Below are 18,114 nucleotides of genomic sequence, written 5' to 3' on the forward strand. Positions count from 1 at the left end.
TTATCACCAAAGTGGCCAATATCAGCTAAAATCGATACCCTATTTATGACCCAAACGGCATAAAAACCCTACCCTTTGGGGCCGCAAATACCTATATAGCCTATATAAGGGAGTACCCCCCGGGGTTTCCATAGCCTGCCTAGTTTCAGGCTCCGTCCACACTACGCTGCGGAAATTTGAAAACGGAAGTTTCACTCTGAAAACACATCAAATGTTTTCGTCCACACTACGCCACACTACTTCGTCATTCTGGATTTGTGTTCGTGGAAACCTCGGGCAGGGAAATCACGTGATCATCGTAACGCAATCGTTTTCGAAACTCTCCGATTTCAAAATCTATCCCGTCCACACGAAAACGAAAGGCCGGCGTTTTCAAATTCCTCCGGTTTGAAGAACGGATTGGTGATGTACATGTGGACGGTAGGCCTAACCGCAGAAAAAAAAGCTGCGTTTTCAAATTCCTCGCGGGTAGTGTGGACGCTGCAAGGTTATGTGAGCGGTCCGTTTACCCAGCTCCGTATCGGGACAAACTTTCCAGCTTAATTAGCAAATCAATTTTAATGATTCATACAATGGGTGACGTTTTCTCGTTTCTACGATGTTTTGAGGACGGTTAGATAATTTACTGGATAATTAAATTCCCAACAACGTTAAACAAGAAGATCTGTTAGATCTTATAACCGCGCTTTTAAAATTTAACTGTTTACTTAGCACTACCGTCGGAATGTAGTGCACATTTCAAAGCAGTCACTGATGATTCTTTTCTTACTGTAGACATCACATCACTTGATCAACACAAACTGTATTACTGCACCATCAGTGGTAACCGTTAACAAATCTCCGATGACGTAATGGTCCTAATCTAGAACTTTCTTCGGGATATGTATGGTCATGAACGATATGAACCACACGATAATAACACTATTAACAACAGCTTTCTTTCTTTAAAGACATGATTAAATTTGATTGGTGTTTTCCACCAGTAAAGGGCTAGCAAAGTAGTCACACAAGTCATGTAATTTAATAATGAAACTCTATCCCGACCGATGTATCGATTTTGGTCACTCCAGTGGCTACAGATTGAAAACGTGACAGAAAATTGGCGTTACTGTCGATTCTCACCAAATTTGGACAGTGGGAAGATCTCATCATTAGCCAATTACAGGCCATTTTTCAGCTCTTTTCGTCACATCCTCCCCCCTCGGGAGAATTTTGTCAAGTTAGCTATTTTAGTATGCAAGCCACCGTAATGGTGGTCGCTGTCGGCGAAATGTTTATTTCAGGGGCACCCAACGGATCGTTTCGGTAAATTATTTGTTCGGAAGGCCTTTAATCCCCTCTGATTTTCTGAAGAGAATTGTCACCTCGAACTTTCGTGATATGAGAAATTTAATGTCTGTTGTTTTCGAATTGTAAAAAATGTCGTTTTAGGTACCGAAAAAAGGTCAGCTATCATTTTCGGAAAGGCGATAAGACCTAAGGTTTTCGGGGAATGGACGAAAAAGCCCTAATAAATTCGAGAATATTCAAGTTCCCCTAGAATAACCGAACAGACAAAATTTTTTAGCGCAACCTAAAATTAACCTACAGAGCTTAAAACTACTCCAGATAACCTAAAACAGCGTTTAAAAGCATTTGAGAGAAAACGGTCGTTGGGTGCCCCTGTTATTTGCTCAAAATTGGGGCAAAATCTTTCGGAGATGGAAGTCAGGACATTTGTAAGGATACAGAAAGTAATATGGGACCAGTTGGTGGCTTCTAAGGCTGAATTTATCCAGAAGTAAGCTGTATTTTCGTTTTCGTGCCGAAAGCCACGCGGTGAAATATTATCGGTTTGTTCTGCTGTCTTGTTCTGTTTTCTCTCTTGGTCATTTTTGTAGCCCGCCGAGGCCATTCTTTCGTCTAAATGAGTTGGAAAAAGTTCGAAAAAGATGTTCCCATTCCGGTTTAAGCTCTCAGGCGATAATTCTGGAGTTTTTTGGCCGAAACGTCGGCTTTGTTGTGTTCGTGTTTTTCGGTTGCTATGGGCGACCGTTGCTCCCTTCGTTAGGTCAAGTCTGGGGAGTGAGGTCACAAAAAAATTCTAATTAATTCTGGTTTTGTTCGGTTTCGCTGAAATGTTAGCACGATAAAGCTGGATTGTTAAGGAATAGATTTACCTTCTGCCGATGTGTGGTAGCTATTAACGCTAAAGTGATACATCGCTTCGATGTCAGGGTTTTGAAGCGATTTTTTTTGCAACGTGTAGGTTCGGCGTGATTTTGTAATCTGAGATTTCTGTTGACCCTGAAGAAACAAGGCTTGGCGAGTAAACATTACAGATTGCGTAATTCAAAGTTGACCGAGTGGAGATCTGCGTCTGGTCTCCGACAAAAAAAAAATTAAAAAAAATAATAAACCAAGGGTAGAACATGAACCGCGCTCGGCCCATGGCCGCGCGGTTAATAAAGGTAATTGATCTTTTTGTAACTTGAAAACACAACTTTTCAACGAAGTGATAAGCGCATGCGTGAAACAGCCACAAGTTCTAAGCAACAATTTACTCAGCCCTCAATTTCGCTTAATTGTCGAGTTGAATTTAATATGTACAGAAATAATTGGTAATCGTTATTCTGAGAGATTATTCGGCCTTCAGTCTCATCAACTATACCCTCAGAAATTCTTAGAGAATAATCTAACTGATTTGACGCGAAACGAAAATTACGAAAGCAGGGGCGTTAACTTGCACTGCAGTGCAAATTACAAATTAAACATTAATATTTCTGCTCTCAGCCAATCACAATTAAGTCATTTTCACGGTCATATAAAAAATAAATCAACACTTAGTATGATCGCGGAAACGCATTCATTTATCAGCAGAGTGTTAAAGATGATTTTCAAGTCCTTACTGCGCAGTCTCAGCACCCTAATGTTTATTAAACACAAAAAATGTCACTCGATGGAATACGGACCACATACATTATCTTTGAAGCCTTTCAAATTCTTTTTTCAACTGCTTTATTGATTTTTACAGCTGCAAAAATGTTTCATCAAGTGATATGAGAAAGAACGAGGCATAAAGCTTCGCATTCATAATGGCGGTTGACATGCAACTTTGAATTTACTTGGTGTAAGTAGTTGCAAAATGTTCACTTTTTGTGACGTCATACATGAAACAAAACAAAAAACGTAAACAAACTCTCGAGAATGCGCAATACGGACTGGAAATCGTATTTTAAACAACCATTATGACAATTACTTCAGATTGAGCTGTTGTTGCTCGTTCGGTCCGTATTGGAGAATATCGGTCTCAAGAACTCGACCAATATTTCCCCTATACGAGCTAGTCTAATAACATCACCGTATTTTCGACGTGCATGGGGGCCTTTTTTTCAAGTAAATCCGTAGGACCTGAAAATATCAGTCGATGAGCCTTTATGTTTGGCTGTATAACTATAGTAATAATAATTAAATATCCACCTCGTATTACAGGAAGGATTGACGTTAAATAACTTTTGTTATTCACGAATAGTTTTAATGTTGAGTATATTTTACAGCTAGTGAATTCAAATGAATTATTTGCATAATGTTTTATAGGCTCTCTTTCGAAATTACTGAAGCATTTAATATTAGCATGCACTGGCAAATTGCAAAATGAGCTTTGACTCTTGAGAATGAGTTACATGCTTCCCTGAACAAAAACAATTTGTAAATTCAATGTGGCTAGCCTTTAGGGAAATAGTTTTTATTGTCTCTGAAGAGCACCACGTGAACTTTGTCCTTATGCTATTGTAGATGTTCGTTTGTTGTTTCTTCGACACTGATATTTGAACAATTCCTTCTGTTTTCTTACTTATGCTGAAGTTGAATTACCTGAGTTGAAGACGTCGATAAAATGACCGATATTTCAGCTACAGGTAGGAAATATGTTAATTCTGATGATTGTTAACAATATTGATCGGAAGATACATGGTTTACATCAACAAAATGTTTGACTTTCAATTCGCTTCTTGTCGCTAATGTACTTTAATAACGTAACGTTAATAGAACATCAGAGACGGTCTTCAGTTGACAAAAAGACATTACTCGAAATTAATGCAAGAACATGGATCAGCAGCAACTGAAGCACTGATAAGCTAAATCATTACGCACGAACAATTGCAACTCATTATAATTTGTCTTTCCTTCAAATCGATTACATTCTTGAGAAATTTTACATTTTAAGGTCATTCCATTGAAGTAGAACCTGCACTGAGATTTTTGTGAAACTTTGCTTATTGATTGTTTATATTATAGGAACTTAAATTTTGAAATAAAAATGAGGGGTCCCCATGTTGGTTTAGGAGGAGCAGCATCTTGTTTATACCCATATAAATCCTCATCATAGCACCATGATTGTAGTCACGATTGCTTGCTAAATTCACGTTTCCGACGATTGCTTTTTGTTCTACACTGAGAATTGGTTCATATTTATTTTACACAGAAAAATTTATTACTCAATTCAAAACAACGGAAAAAAAATGATAGGTCACCTTACTCGTTTGCGAGAAATGACGATTTATCTCTATGGCGAGGTCCAGCTGTAAAGAAAAAGCCGCCATTTTTTAATGCGTGCGCGCTAGCTGCACTTCAAATGAAAGCTGGCGATGTTAACACTCTTGGGAGGGGGGAGGGGACAGTGTACTCTATGGTTCTTAAATATCCAATTCTATTTCTTAAAGTTTATACTTAATTTAGTTTAAACTATTATCTTTAGTTTTATTTTCATGACTGTAAAGCGATATAGAGCTTTGTGTATACTCGCTATATAAGTGAAGTCATTGTATTATTGCATTGCATTGTATTTCAAAACAATATATTGGTTTTTCATGCCCTTCTGCAGGCCTGACTTCGAGAATCTGTCTCTTCCTCTAGTCCTATTTCAGACTATAATGCTCTAACTGGAGCCCTGTTTGAGGATAAAATTCTTCCCAAACTCCACCGCTTAGCTACCTTGTTTGTACCAGCATAGCATTTAGATAAAAGTTTCCCCCCCCCCTCCCCTCCCCTACTATCATTCCCAGCATTCTCCGATAGCAAGGCTTTGGGTTCAACTGTTCAAAATAACATTTGTAAGTTGACTTCAGGCGGAACAAATTGAAAAAAGCCACAAATAGCTTATATACAACTGAACAACTGTGATTGCTCTTACACTGCTCTTATTTGCATCTTCCGTTACTCGAAATGTTGGCGTCTAAATATTGGTTTGCAAAATTAATTATCCTCTCGAACTGCACAAAGAAACTGGATATTACCTGAACCTGGGATAGTTTGGGTAAAAAATGTTCGCATAATTCACTGGCAATTCACATAATTCACTGGCGTTTTAATAAACTCAACAGAATTTTACGCAGCGGTGAAGCAAAAGAAAATATATCTACGCGAAAAACAACCGTGTTCAAATATTACGCACATGGTACGGTGTCTCTCGGCCAATCACAAACCTTGTTTTATCAGCTTGATATACATGTTACACATATTGGCTTTCCACCTTTTCTTTACTAAGTACCGCGCCAAAGAAACGCACAGGTGGGTGAAACCATGTAAAGTGAAGTTGTAGTGAACTGATGGAAGTCATCGCAAATTTCTGTCGGTAAGATTTCTTCTAGCCAAGTACAGCGGAGTGGCGGGGTTTGTGTTTTTTTTTAGACTTAAAGTTTCCTTTCCTCGATTATCATCCAACCAGGTCTTTCGACTTTGAATGCAAATTGAAATATTTTCAAATATAACAAACAAGCAACCTATTTATTTTCATCATTAGAATTGTACTACATCATATAATTATGCAAGTCCCGAGCACAGGATTCTATGAGCCTTATTTACGGAGTTGACTGAGGCTTGACGAAAAAAACAGCCGTTCAGAGGAAGGGTTGTAGGTTGTGCCCTCGTGGGCACAAGCAAAATATTTGCATATTTATGATAGTTTGAAAATGTAACTGGCTTGTATGGAATTTAATTAGAACTGATACTTTCTGCCGATTAATAATATCGAAACCACGAAATGAAGTTCACGGCGTGAACTGTATCTTCTGTTGTTTCCATCGTTACGTTGTGTTCAGCTCGGCTATCGTGTGGTATGTAGATAGAAGCAGCTTCTACATCATTCCAAGTGGCCAGGTATATTGCTCCAAATTAAACTACTCTAAATTACCTAGAAACACATCGTGGCTTCGTATCGTGGTTTCGATATTAGTTATTGGCAGAAAGTCTCAGTTCTAAATTCCAAAATTTCAAAATATCATCTATAAAGTCCAAATGTTATGCTTGGGCTTCCGATGGTAGGTACACTTAGCCTAACATCAACGCAGGTAATTCGAATACTTGGTTAACACTCAGCTCTGGTTTCATGTCATGAGTCTGTTGCACAGACAGTATACACTGCCGGACGATAGGGACTACAGTTTTTCGAGTGACACGTCCAGCTGCTTTACAGACTAGACTACATGGGACTAATTTAATTCTGTTTATTTTCAAGAAATAGCTGATTAAGGGACCGTTCATTTTTTATAAGGTAGGGGGGGCTGGTGGGATTTGGGGGGGGGGCATGCGAGAAAAAATGGCTTTTGAGGGGGGGCCATCCCAAAAAAATAAGGGAAAAAGGGGGGGTCACGTGAAATATTTTAGGAAAACTTTAAAATGGCATAATGTTTGAATATCAAAAAAATTGCTATAGAATAAATATAGAAGGCAGGATACAAATTTATTACAAACTTTCCTTCTGCTTTAAAAAAACGTTTGGCGACAAAAAGCATTTGTAGCTACTGAAAAGAAGTATTTTAAAACACTGTTATTTTCGAATGCAACTTTCACTGGCACTCATCTTCATCTTCGCTTTCGTCGAGTTCTTCGTCGCCGCTTCTGCTGCTATGGGAGTCTCTTTCACCAATGCTGCAAGAAGCAGCAATGCTTTCCGTCAGAGTGTACTCTTCAGGGAACATGAAGGTGTAAACATAATCTCTGACTTCCTGCTTAAGGTTTGTGGTGAAATAATTCCCTTCCAAGAGCTGTGCGATGTATGGCCCATCTCTTCTAAATAACGACGTGGCAACATCCTCAACTTTAATACACTCTTCCGGGACGGCCGTTCTAGGAGGGTACACAAGGCATTGTGGAAGATCATTTCCTAGCGGGTTTCCAACACAGATTCCATAAACTCGTTGGACGTTGTTTTCAGTCCGCTTCCTCTTTCTTTCATTAGACGTTCTGTGGTTTTCTTTTTTCCTTCTCTTTTTGTTGATGTGCTGTTTGAGTATGCCTTTGAATATGCTGTTATAATTGCTCTTCTTATTTTCTAGTGCTTCCATGTCCTGCGTGACCTTCGTCAACTTAGCTTCTATACATTTGATCTGTTTTACATTAAAACTGTGGGTAAATTCTTCGCCCTGCTTTAAAGCAAGCCCATTGGACTGAAAGAGTGTGGAATCGTGTTCCTTTACATCTTTCAATATGACATTCAACTTTTCCACCATTGCTCTGTGCTCTTTGATGGAGAAGTTCACTTTTCTTCCATCACTGGGCTTCAACTGGTACCCTGGCATGGAAAACTCACTCGCCCTCTCTGAACAGCCATCCGCACTTAGAAAGATTGCTTCTTTTGCTTGTAAGATGTCAAACTGCCTGGATCGTTCAGCTGTAAACCTTTTCTTAAACGACTCGTCGCTTTCGCCATTATTGCGCATTTTGGAATTTTGCGCATTTGAAAAGCAGCAAGAGTGAGAAAGTAAAGGTAATTGTAAGACATTCATGCTTGCAGCAGAAGAGTCCTCTCAGAGCTGGCCAACCAACACTGAGAAATGCCAGGACATTGACACAAAATGACAACAGGGCAAGTGCTGACAGCAGTGAAACGGATGAAAGTGACAATGATGAGTATGACAGTGATGCCATTGACTCTGGGGGAGAAGATGACTCAAGTGACGTCATTCTTGCATTCATCAATTCAGATGAGGAAGATGCCAATGAGAGGCCAAATGCCACACGCTCAGGGCGAGCCATGACTAGGAGATCCGAAATTGACTTCTCTTTCTTTTGATTTGTTTTTTAAACAACAGCTCTCTGTAGTATAGGGATTGTAAATATTGTCTTCATAGTGAGCACAATAACGTGAAGTGGGGGGATAATAGAGAAATATTAAAAAAGTTGAAATCTAAATGTTGTTTGTTCAATTTTTTTGGGGGGGGTCATCCCAAAAAATAACCGCTATAAGGGGGGGGCCATGTGAAAAAATTGGTAAGCTGAGGGGGGGTCATGCGATTTTTAAATGGTGCTTCCGAAATCCCACCAGCCCCCCCTCCCTCATAAAAAATGAATGGTCCCTAAGATCTCGTCCACACTACGTCGGAGAAATTTGAAAACGCCACGTTCACCGGTAATTTTTCCCGGGCAGGGAAATCACAGGATTATCGTGACGCACCTACGTTTTCAAAATGTTTTCCGTCCACACTGAAACGCAGAGCCGGCGTTTTCAAATTCCTCCGGCGGGTTTGAAGAACGTTTTCGAAAAGCTCCGATTTCGTAACGGATTAGTGTGGACGGTAGGCCTAACCGGAGAAATAAAGCTGTGTTTTCAAATTCCACAGCGCATTGTAGGAGGGGCCTAACTGACAGCGTTATCTTAGCTTCTCATACGCCACCATTCTAACCTTATTTCCGGACTTTGTTAAACCCAGGAACACATCACATTTCACAAGTAAATGTTTCAGCCCCGGCCAAACAATCGCAACATATCAACACAACATATCGCGACACTGTTGGCCCAGCATTTGCAAGCTCCGGCCAAACGATCGGAACATTTCAGCATAACGTATCGCAACATTGTTGGCCGCAACATGTTGAACGCGTTTGGCCACCCTGTTGCGACGGGTTGCGACATGTTGGGTATTGAAAATCGAACTAGAGCGCATGCCCGGGTGCAACACACAAGAACCTGGTCAAAACACGTCAGCGTCATGCAACATCCACAAATGTTGCATGAAAAATTTGACCAGTTTCAAATTTGAAAGAACAACACCCAACATGTCGCAACACGTCGCAACACATTGCAATGGAGTGGCCAAACGCGCGCAGCATGTTGCGCCCAACAATGTTGCGATATGTTCCGTTGAAATGTTGCGATCGTTTGGCCGGGACTTAATGTTTTATACTGCTTTCACTCAGCAAGTGATCGGAAATATTGGTATCAATGTTTGACGAGCGCAGTGTCGCTGGTAGATTTTTGTATTTTCGTACCATTACAATGCAATTTTACGAAAATATCAATTCAGATTGGTTACTAAGAGCATTTACGTCATCTTGGCTACATGTCGACATTGCCCTTCGCAATTGGCCTTGACAAAATAATCGTATTATGCTGTTTTGTTTAACTACACAGGATGACAAAAGATTGTTTTTACTCGTAGCCTCAACAGCGAGAAAAGCAAACAGATATTTCAAACGTTTGTTTGACTTTGCGGATTAATGTCATGCATGTTCTTTGTGTCGCGGTTGTTACAAGTAGCTGCACGTTCATGCTTCAGACAATGCAAACGTTTATAGCTATTACTTTGCTGATCAATCTCTGTGATATTGGGATCTGAAGTATTGTTTACGACAGGAGAAATCGGTGGAAGAAATAAAAAAAAGTAGCTAGCAAAACATTCTGCTGTTAGCTTCTCGCTCTAGCATGCCTGTCCAATAACTACGTGACAATTTTAGAGGGCCATATTGAAAATATTAATTTGTAGCAATTTAATTTAAGGCTTATATTAGGGGATTTTCAAGGGTAAAAGATTCGAAGGTACGGAAGCTGTTGTTTTCACGCATCTGATCGCTCTGTATAAATTAAATTTGGACTTCCCAAGTAGTAGCTTGTTTTCTTTTTTATTTAGATCGAACTGAGTCTGATAGTCCGTACAGAAACAAACAAACGGCTGAGATTTCACCTAAATATTAAGACTGTTTCTCCCTCACCATTGCTTATTCAACAAATTACATGCAAGTAGCACTAGCTTGGATCTACGACTTTCTGTTTGTCGATTTTATTTCTCCAAACGAGTTGTGATTTGATAGCTAAATTTAAGCAGGAAGGCATAAGATTGTTTTTTCTCACAGCCTCAACAGCAAGAAAAGCAAACAGACATTTCATAATTTTATTTGACCGTTTGCAGGTTTATGTCATGTGTGTTTTTTGTATGTTGTTACATGCTTGTGACAATGCAAACGAGAAACAGGAACGTGGGAAAACTGGAAATGCGTCATCCCTAACCGAGTTTGTGCCTTATATGTTTTGACACTACAAAGAATTACAATATTGAAATTTGTCCCCACGTCACTAAAACCTAAGTACTAAGTAGAAGCTTAGGGACTTGGTCACGTTATTTTCAGAGATTCCTCCACGGTTTGCATGATAAAAAGGGAAGGTTCAACAAATCTCGTACAAATTTAACCCACTTGGCCGAAAGTACGAAGCCGTGTCAAGTCCATAGCAAAACAACTGGCTATTTAGCTTTCGTGTAGTATTCTCGGAAGTTGTTCACCGCCCTCCCCACGTACTAACCACGGGCGATGATGACCAAAGCTCTTAAAATATTGACATAATATGAGAGGACTAAGGTAACACTCATTCCTACTGTTAAGGACGTATACGAAAATCCCAACGTAGATGTCTTAGATGTTTACGTGACCGTAAGATCTATTCAGAGCCTGCTGCACAATATCCGGCGTCAACTGAAATAATTCCACCAAGTTATATTCAACCATCCAACATGAGTTTTCGCAACTTCCCGAAACTTTTTGTCGACAAGCTGACTCGGTCGTTATTCCCTCGTCGGAGCAGAACTTGGTTCAATGTTTTAAAAGGTAAGTCGGCTGGAAATATTTAAGAAATCGATATTCCTTCATCATGATTGATCACTCACTCAGAGCTTCAAAGGAAAACTAAAAATTTTAAGGAAAACGACCACTTTTTTAAGTTTAAAAGACATGTTTCGACAGAACTTCTGTCATCTTCAGTTGAATGAATGATTACAAAGCAAGTTGAATAATAAGTAGGCAAAAATGCTAATTAAGACAAATAGTAACAACAGAACGTAAAAAGGTGTAAATTAAAAGGATAATTTTAGATTTACATGGTGTAATTGCTGATTGAGGCAAGGTAGTTCTTTTTGAATATGGATAGCCTCCTTTATCTTGAGTTGAAAACTGGTAGTGGCGTGATCTAAAATATGAAAGCAGTCTATTGAACACAATGAGCGACAACGTTCAGAATTCTGAAGATGTTTGAAGATGTGAGAGGCCCTATCAACGGCTAAGTGCTCACGTACGCGTGTGGAAAAATGTCGGGAAGTTTCGCCGACATAACAGGCATTACAGCCCGCACATGTAAACTTATAAACTACACGTAAACGAAGCCCGCCGGGGATAGGGTCTTTCACACCAAAAAGGTTACCTATCTTAAAGGAAGAAAAAACTAATTTGATGTCTAAATCATTACAATAGCGCTTGATTAAGTGTCGAATCTTCTTCTGAGTGATGACAGAAAAATGGCCTATGTACGGCAGCTTAAAGTAAAACGTGGGCGAGGTGGTAAGGGGGTAGCTCCGGGGACAATGATTGCTATGGGCCCCAGTGATGTAACGGTTAACCACTTTTTCAATTAAATGGGCAGGGAAAAGGTTCTTTTTGAGAATTTCAGTAAGCTTGGTTATATCCTCGTGTAACCCCAACCAAGTGTTGTTGATCTTGTAGGCCCTGTCAACAAGAGTCCTAATGAGACCTACTTTGTATGAGTACGAGGTGAAGCTAAAATAATTAGTTAATAACCCAGTAAAGGTTTTCTTACGGTAAACCCTAGTTAGGAAGGAATTAGTGTCACTATTATCAATAAGAACATCTAGAAAGGGTAATTTGCGATTAAGTTCTTTTTCCATAGTAAACCTTATGTTGGGGTGCCTAGAGTTAATGTAGTCAAAAAATATAACAACATCGTGCTCCGGGTGAAATAAACAAAAAGTATCGTCAACATACCTACGATAAAATAAAATTTTAGAGCATTGAAAAGTTTCCAACCATAGTTTTTCATGATGTCCCATAAAAAGATTGGCTAATACGGGAGCAAGGGGAGACCCCATGGCCACACCGTCAATTTGGTCATAGAAAGAACCGTTAAATAAGAAATGGGTAAAAAAGTAATTTAACGCAGCATACAGCGGGTACTCGGTTACGTTCAGCTTTGTTTTCCTCTATTTCAGTAGTGAGCGATTTATGATTTCTCTTAGAACTGACCTCTGGTTTATTCAGAGACCCATAAACACGGCACTAAATTTAGGTTTCGCACGGTTACGAAATACCGCTGTTCTCCCATTAGTAACAATATAATTTCTAAACTCTCTTTACCATGGTCATAACAAAGTCAAAGAAGCACCGATTTAGAATATTGGAGCAGATCTTGTCGCAAAAATTTCGGTTCTGATTTCGTCGCTAAAAGGTAGACTTTCCACAAGTCGACCTTTCTTTTCCATCGAGCAAAGCGAGAGAGCTATCTTCAAGCAAAGAAGCCGCGAGCGTGAGCGACGTACGGAAGAATTATTGGAAAGGACTTTTAGAAAGTCTACTTAAGGTGATATGGTACCCTCAATATGGACCAAAAAGTTTGTTTAAGTATGGTTAAGAAAGATCAATTGTGTGCTATTGCACTCAAGAAGAGAAATTAAATTTCTAGAGTTTTACTCAAAATGGTTGCTATGGAAACCAGCCACAGCCTTTTGAAGAGTGTTTTATAGTATTGACGCCAACACTTCCTGCTCTTTTACAAAACAAGAATTGACTGTCAAATAAGCATATCATGTAAGTTTCTGTTTTGTTCTGTGATATGAACCTAAGTTTTGACAGTTAACTCTTATTTTCAGTGCTTTTCACAGCTTTATTTGGAAATAACCTTACTTTTTACCACACCCAGTGGACAAATCATTTCCTGTCACGTGACATACCTTAAAATGTTACGATTTTGTTGGTTTATATCATCACGACACTATTGGTTTTTGATGAGCCCAAGTTTCAGAAATTCTACTTAAAAACCTTGGAAAGTAGAAATGTTGGCGCGAAGTCAGTCGGTACAAAAGTAAACTTTTGAGAAAAATGCACTTCAAGTTTCTTACAGGAAGTATTAAGCATTTAACGAGCCACAAATAGTCGGGGGGGTGCAGATTGGATCTCGGGGGAGGGGTGCAATGGTTGTTCTATTTTGTAAAAAGTTACCGCAGTTGTGGGAAATATTCCTTGTTATAAGGGAAATGAATGAGCCTGTGATGGCAATTCGAGGCAAAGCTTTTCACAAATAATTATACCAATCGAGTTGTGCATGTCTTAAAAGTTTTTTCTAAATAGTTTCGTTCATATAAGTTAAAAATAATCTATATTTTTGGTCACGTTCTTATAGTAAACAGTCGTTGCTATGGCCGTTGCCACGTGAAAAAACTTATACCACTTTGTACTTTCCTTAAATTTCACACTCATCTGGAAGGAAATTCGGCAAGATCGTTTCAAAATGTTTTTGACAAGTCCTCGAGGGTCTTAAGTCTTGTGTTTCCAAGAAATTGAATTTTTCATGAACATCGCCATATTTTAGGGTACCATACCCCCTTAAAGGGCAAGTTAGAAGTTCTAATCAAAAGCCGATAGCATTTTAGTTGGAGCTCAGCATGACCCTGCTTTCCGTTAGTTTTCCAGAAAAAGTTACGCGTAGCTTTGAAAAACTTGCCTTGATTTTCCAGATTACCCATTCGTGTTTCGTTTTAGTCTTATCCAATCTTAATCAGACTTTTTCTTACTAGTCTGGTTTACTATGGCTGTCTCTGGGATGTTTTTTTTTTTCTTCCTTTAGTAAACTTCGATCGTAACTTTTACTCAAATTATATTGTTTTGTAATTTTGAAATTACAAGACAGGACTCGAGGAGTTGCTTGCGTGGCGGACGTAAAACGTGGTGACTGGGAGAGAGCGCGGGGATGGGAGGAGGAGGAATGGGAGAGAGTCTTCCTCTTTCCTCCTCGGCTCCCCCAACTTCGTTCCCAGGGTCTCTCTTCCCTCCCCTTGGGAACGAGGTTGCACCTCACCTATCCCGTCTTCGTTTATGCCTGAGAAACATCGGAGAAGTAGTCATAACCGACTGCTGTGATCGACTGCTGTGATGGCGCTCGTTTTTTTTTTTCTTTTTTTTTTCTTTTTTTTTTTCGCATTTTACACGACAATCTAATTCTCCGACTGCTGTTTATCTAAATAATAACTCCTGGTGTTTTCTCATAGAGCTGAGACCACACTGAACAAAACAAAGATATTTTCAAAATATCTGGTGATCTGGATCAGGATCAGCGATCCAAGATCACTCGGATCATGGTGCATCGAAGGAACCGATGAATCCACTCTGGTCACGGATTCATCGGTTCCTTTCATGAACTATGATCCGAGCGATCTTGGATCACTGATCCTGATCTAGATCAGGTCACCCCAAAGGAACGCACCGTAACATTTCAGCCATCGATTCAATTCCTTTGGCTTTCTGTAGTCTGTCTCTCCTGGCGACGTTGACGTTTCACGATGATTCACGTTTTGCTCGCCGCTCTTAATAACAGCCACTTACACCTCCGAGTTTACCTTTATGGTTGCTCATATGACTAACGAGAGCCTTCTAGAACTCAGCATAAAAGCCACACGCAATGATAACGAAGTGAACGCCTATCCGGCTTTGGGTCTGAATATAGAGGATTGCTTCAAACCTGCTATCTAGCTATTGGTAACCTAGCGCGGGCATCAGGGGTGAGGTTCATATCAAATGGTAAATCAAGCGTATATTAAAAAAAGTAGGTGATTGAGATTCATGTTTATGACTGTTCGATTACTCGCTCCCGTGGAGAACGCCACAAAAACACAACAAACGTACCAACGTGGCGTTGGACTGATAACCCCGAAAAAAACACGCTTGCCTGTTGTGAATAGAATCATTTTCTTGTTCATGCCTGACACTCCGGCCCCCACACTACGCAGGAGAAATAAAAACAGGCAGCCTTATACGGTTAGGCCTATTGTCCACACTTAATCCGTCACGAAAACGGAGCTCTTCGGAAACACTTTTCAAACCGGAGGAATTTGAAAACGCCAGCTTTGCGTCTAGTGTGGACGGAAAACATTTTTAATACGGAGCTTTTTGATGGCGTCACGATAATCATATGATTTTGCCCTGCCCAAGTTTTCCTCAAACACAAATCCAAAATGACCGGTGATTGTTGCGTTTTCAGATTTCTCCGGCGTGGTGTGAACGGAAAACCATTTGATGCGTTTTCAGGGCGCAAACGCCGTTTTCAAGTTTTTCTGGCGTAGTGTCAAACTGAACCCGAGCCAAGCGAATTATCAGGTAAGACAAGAGCTTCAAGAGTTGGGCATTAATAGGATTTTAAGGTATACGAACTTGTTACCGACAGTTTTGACTTAAGAACTGTGGTAACGCCAGCAAGGCTAGTGACTGAAATAGATTCTTCAAAACAACGTGGCCTAAAGGGCGGGTAATATAAGTAATATAAACAATGTGTCGCGATCTACTGTAGTCACAAGTCGCGCCATGACTCTCATACTTCTGTGAAACTGTCGCGGCAAAGCTTTTCATGATCAATAGACCAATTTTGACATATTTAAATTCAGTTTAACACAATAGACCTCAGTACGAGGCTCTGGGGAATAAACCCCACAAACTCTGTAGTTATTTCCCAGAGCCTCGTGCTGAGGTCTATTGTTTTAGGCTGAATTTTAATATGTCGAAATTGGTCTATTCCATTGTTTAATCTTCACGAGATTTTTGTGCTGACTTTTCAACGACTTAATCTATGCAAAATTATTCTTTGTGCCACTTGGAAGTTCGGTCAACGGCCACTTTTGAACTTGAGTAAGTTTGATCAGTTTCGTATTTTATTTTTGTTCTTTCATGTCGCTCTTTCACTTTTCTCTCCATGAAAGATTTATGTATGAGGCATGCACGAGGGATACTAGTTTGCAATCCAATTTTAAAATGCCTACTGGCGCAGTTTTGTTGCCGATATTTGCTGTTATCGTTCGATCGGGTATGTCCGCTTTCAATTGTTGTGAGCCGAAATTCAGTTCAGTTCAGTGTGACAATGTGATCTGCATTGGCTAAGGCGTCTGAAAATTTGGAACTGTTAAAAGGAAAACTTATTTTCGTATTAGATTTAATGCGTAAAGATTTTTGAGTTTCCGGCTATTAATTTCCAAGTTTGATTTATATTCAACATGTAAGAACATTAAATATGCATTGTTAAATATGGCGATAGACAGAAATCTTATACCGACGCGTTAATGGCTGATATAAGGACAGAAAGTTCTAATCAAATTAACTCGTGCTGTTTCAAACAATGACTTTAAGTTCTTGCTCTGGTTTTCGGGAAATAAGGCGCTGGATAATAAATCTCTCGAATTTTTCACTCCTCCTTTTGTCTTTTTGGAATTTGTTTTCTAAGACACTATACTACAGCGACACTACACGCGGAAACCGCCTTTCATGATATGCTTAAATTCTCGTTAGTTCTCTCAGTTGCTCGTTTATGTGTTGAAATCTCTGGAATCTCAACTCAGGTTGGATAAACATTAAAGGCAATTTGTACGAATGACTAAAGGATAGAGTAATGTGTACTATTTTAATGTAACAACCGCAAGAATGTATTCTTCAGTTTGTAAAGGTTGCCTATAAGAGCCAGATGTTTTCCTTTTTTTTCGCTGATGTAGAAACTGATAAGCGTTGCAAGGCCACATTTCTCACCATTAATTGCACGTGGTCATCTCTGTTGCCACATCGTTGTGTGTTCGTGAAGCAGTGTTATGTTATGCGTTAGCTTAATTGTGTTTTGTGTGTTTCCGTTAGGGTCCAATTTTGGCTCTATAGCTCAAAGCTCTAATTCGATTTGTTGTCTTGTGGAATTTTCCGCCGTCTACAGTCGGCTCCCTGAGGTTTAAAACGGGAAATCATCGCAGACCAAAATAACTCCCCATTGAGTGCTTTCAGTCACCGCAAACGATAGTTTAAGACAACAATGTAGATTTTAAAGCTGTTATCTGCTGGATACCGCCTTTTCGTCGTCTATTTTGATGTTTTCTTAAGACAAATAACTGTTCATCTCGAGGAGAAACAACAAGTTCTGTCTGTTGCGGAGATTGGTCTATAAATTTACGTTGTCAGTTTCCCCATTTTTATCAGTTTCACATTTGTTTGCAGTAGTTTTTGTTTGTTAGATTGTTCCTATACATCTCATGGCGGGTACGCCAAAACATTAAAAAAAATAATAATAACACGTTGTAACGAGAACTTTCTTCATATACCTGCACTTTTAAAACATTCAAGGTCACTTTTGTCCGTACAGGTTTATCGTAACACGAGTAGTAGGTATCAATTTACTTAATTTACTGCTTACATGACATTAAAATTTGCAAAACAACCGATCTTAGACACGAATATTTTGTGTCTACCTTAAACAAGCGACAGCACTTTTCGTTTTTAAGGTGCGGAGATTATATTCCCTGCACATTGAAACGTTTTAATCCATGCACCGAAACTTGAATGCAACATTACTGTATTCTGAAATGGTTTAAGTGATAAATGTTTTAGTTTTAAAGTCATCAAAATTTCCTTTCTCAACTCAAACGAGCACAAGATGACGAACAATGTCTAATGAATGGTTTGACGCTCTTTCAGAGGCTTCATCCGGGACCTTAGCAATTTTCACTGCTGTTAGCGGCTTCATAGTCCTGTTGTTGGTACGCTTGTGGAGAAATTCGCGTTTCGCCATGGATCCACCGCCTGAGATGCAATCTGTAGAAATAGAGGTAACAAAATAACTTTGAATTATGACTCTAAGTCACTGAAATACATTAGAGGCCATTAATCTTAGAATATGGTATTCAAGGTTTCGATTCTGGCTCCAATCTTTCTCTCTTCTGTGAAGCACTTTCAGCCCGCGCTAGAAAGTCAGATTTGTGGCGCAGTAAAAATGCAATATTTTGTCGGAACTTTAGTTCACAATTGTGTAAGATTCAGGGTACGTTGTATGCGGTTTTATCAGGA

The 18,114-nt window shown here is 39.4% G+C and overlaps 1 protein-coding gene across 4 annotated transcripts in view; it reads left to right on the forward strand.

Annotated features, from left to right (window-relative positions):
* Nucleotides 1–3,759: 3,759 nt before the first annotated feature.
* LOC110050143 (long-chain-fatty-acid--CoA ligase 1-like) overlaps nt 3,760–18,114 on the forward strand; it is a 31,255-nt gene continuing 16,900 nt past the window's right edge. The window contains exons 1-3 of one of the 4 annotated variants that reach the window (XM_089270823.1): nt 10,805–10,854; nt 15,287–15,402; nt 17,746–17,876. In XM_089270823.1, the coding sequence (XP_089126949.1) occupies nt 17,838–17,876 (39 nt within the window). In that variant the 5' untranslated portion in view covers nt 10,805–10,854; nt 15,287–15,402; nt 17,746–17,837. Of the gene's footprint in view, nt 3,897–10,590; nt 10,855–15,286; nt 15,403–17,500; nt 17,553–17,745; nt 17,877–18,114 lie in introns of those variants that run through there. The other 3 variants (XM_089270822.1, XM_089270821.1, XM_089270824.1) reach the window with 3 other exon arrangements.

This window comes from Orbicella faveolata, unplaced genomic scaffold, assembly GCF_042242905.1.
Source record: "Orbicella faveolata isolate gen_17 unplaced genomic scaffold, um_ofav_v1 contig_34, whole genome shotgun sequence".
NCBI classification, from domain to species: domain Eukaryota; kingdom Metazoa; phylum Cnidaria; class Anthozoa; order Scleractinia; family Merulinidae; genus Orbicella; species Orbicella faveolata.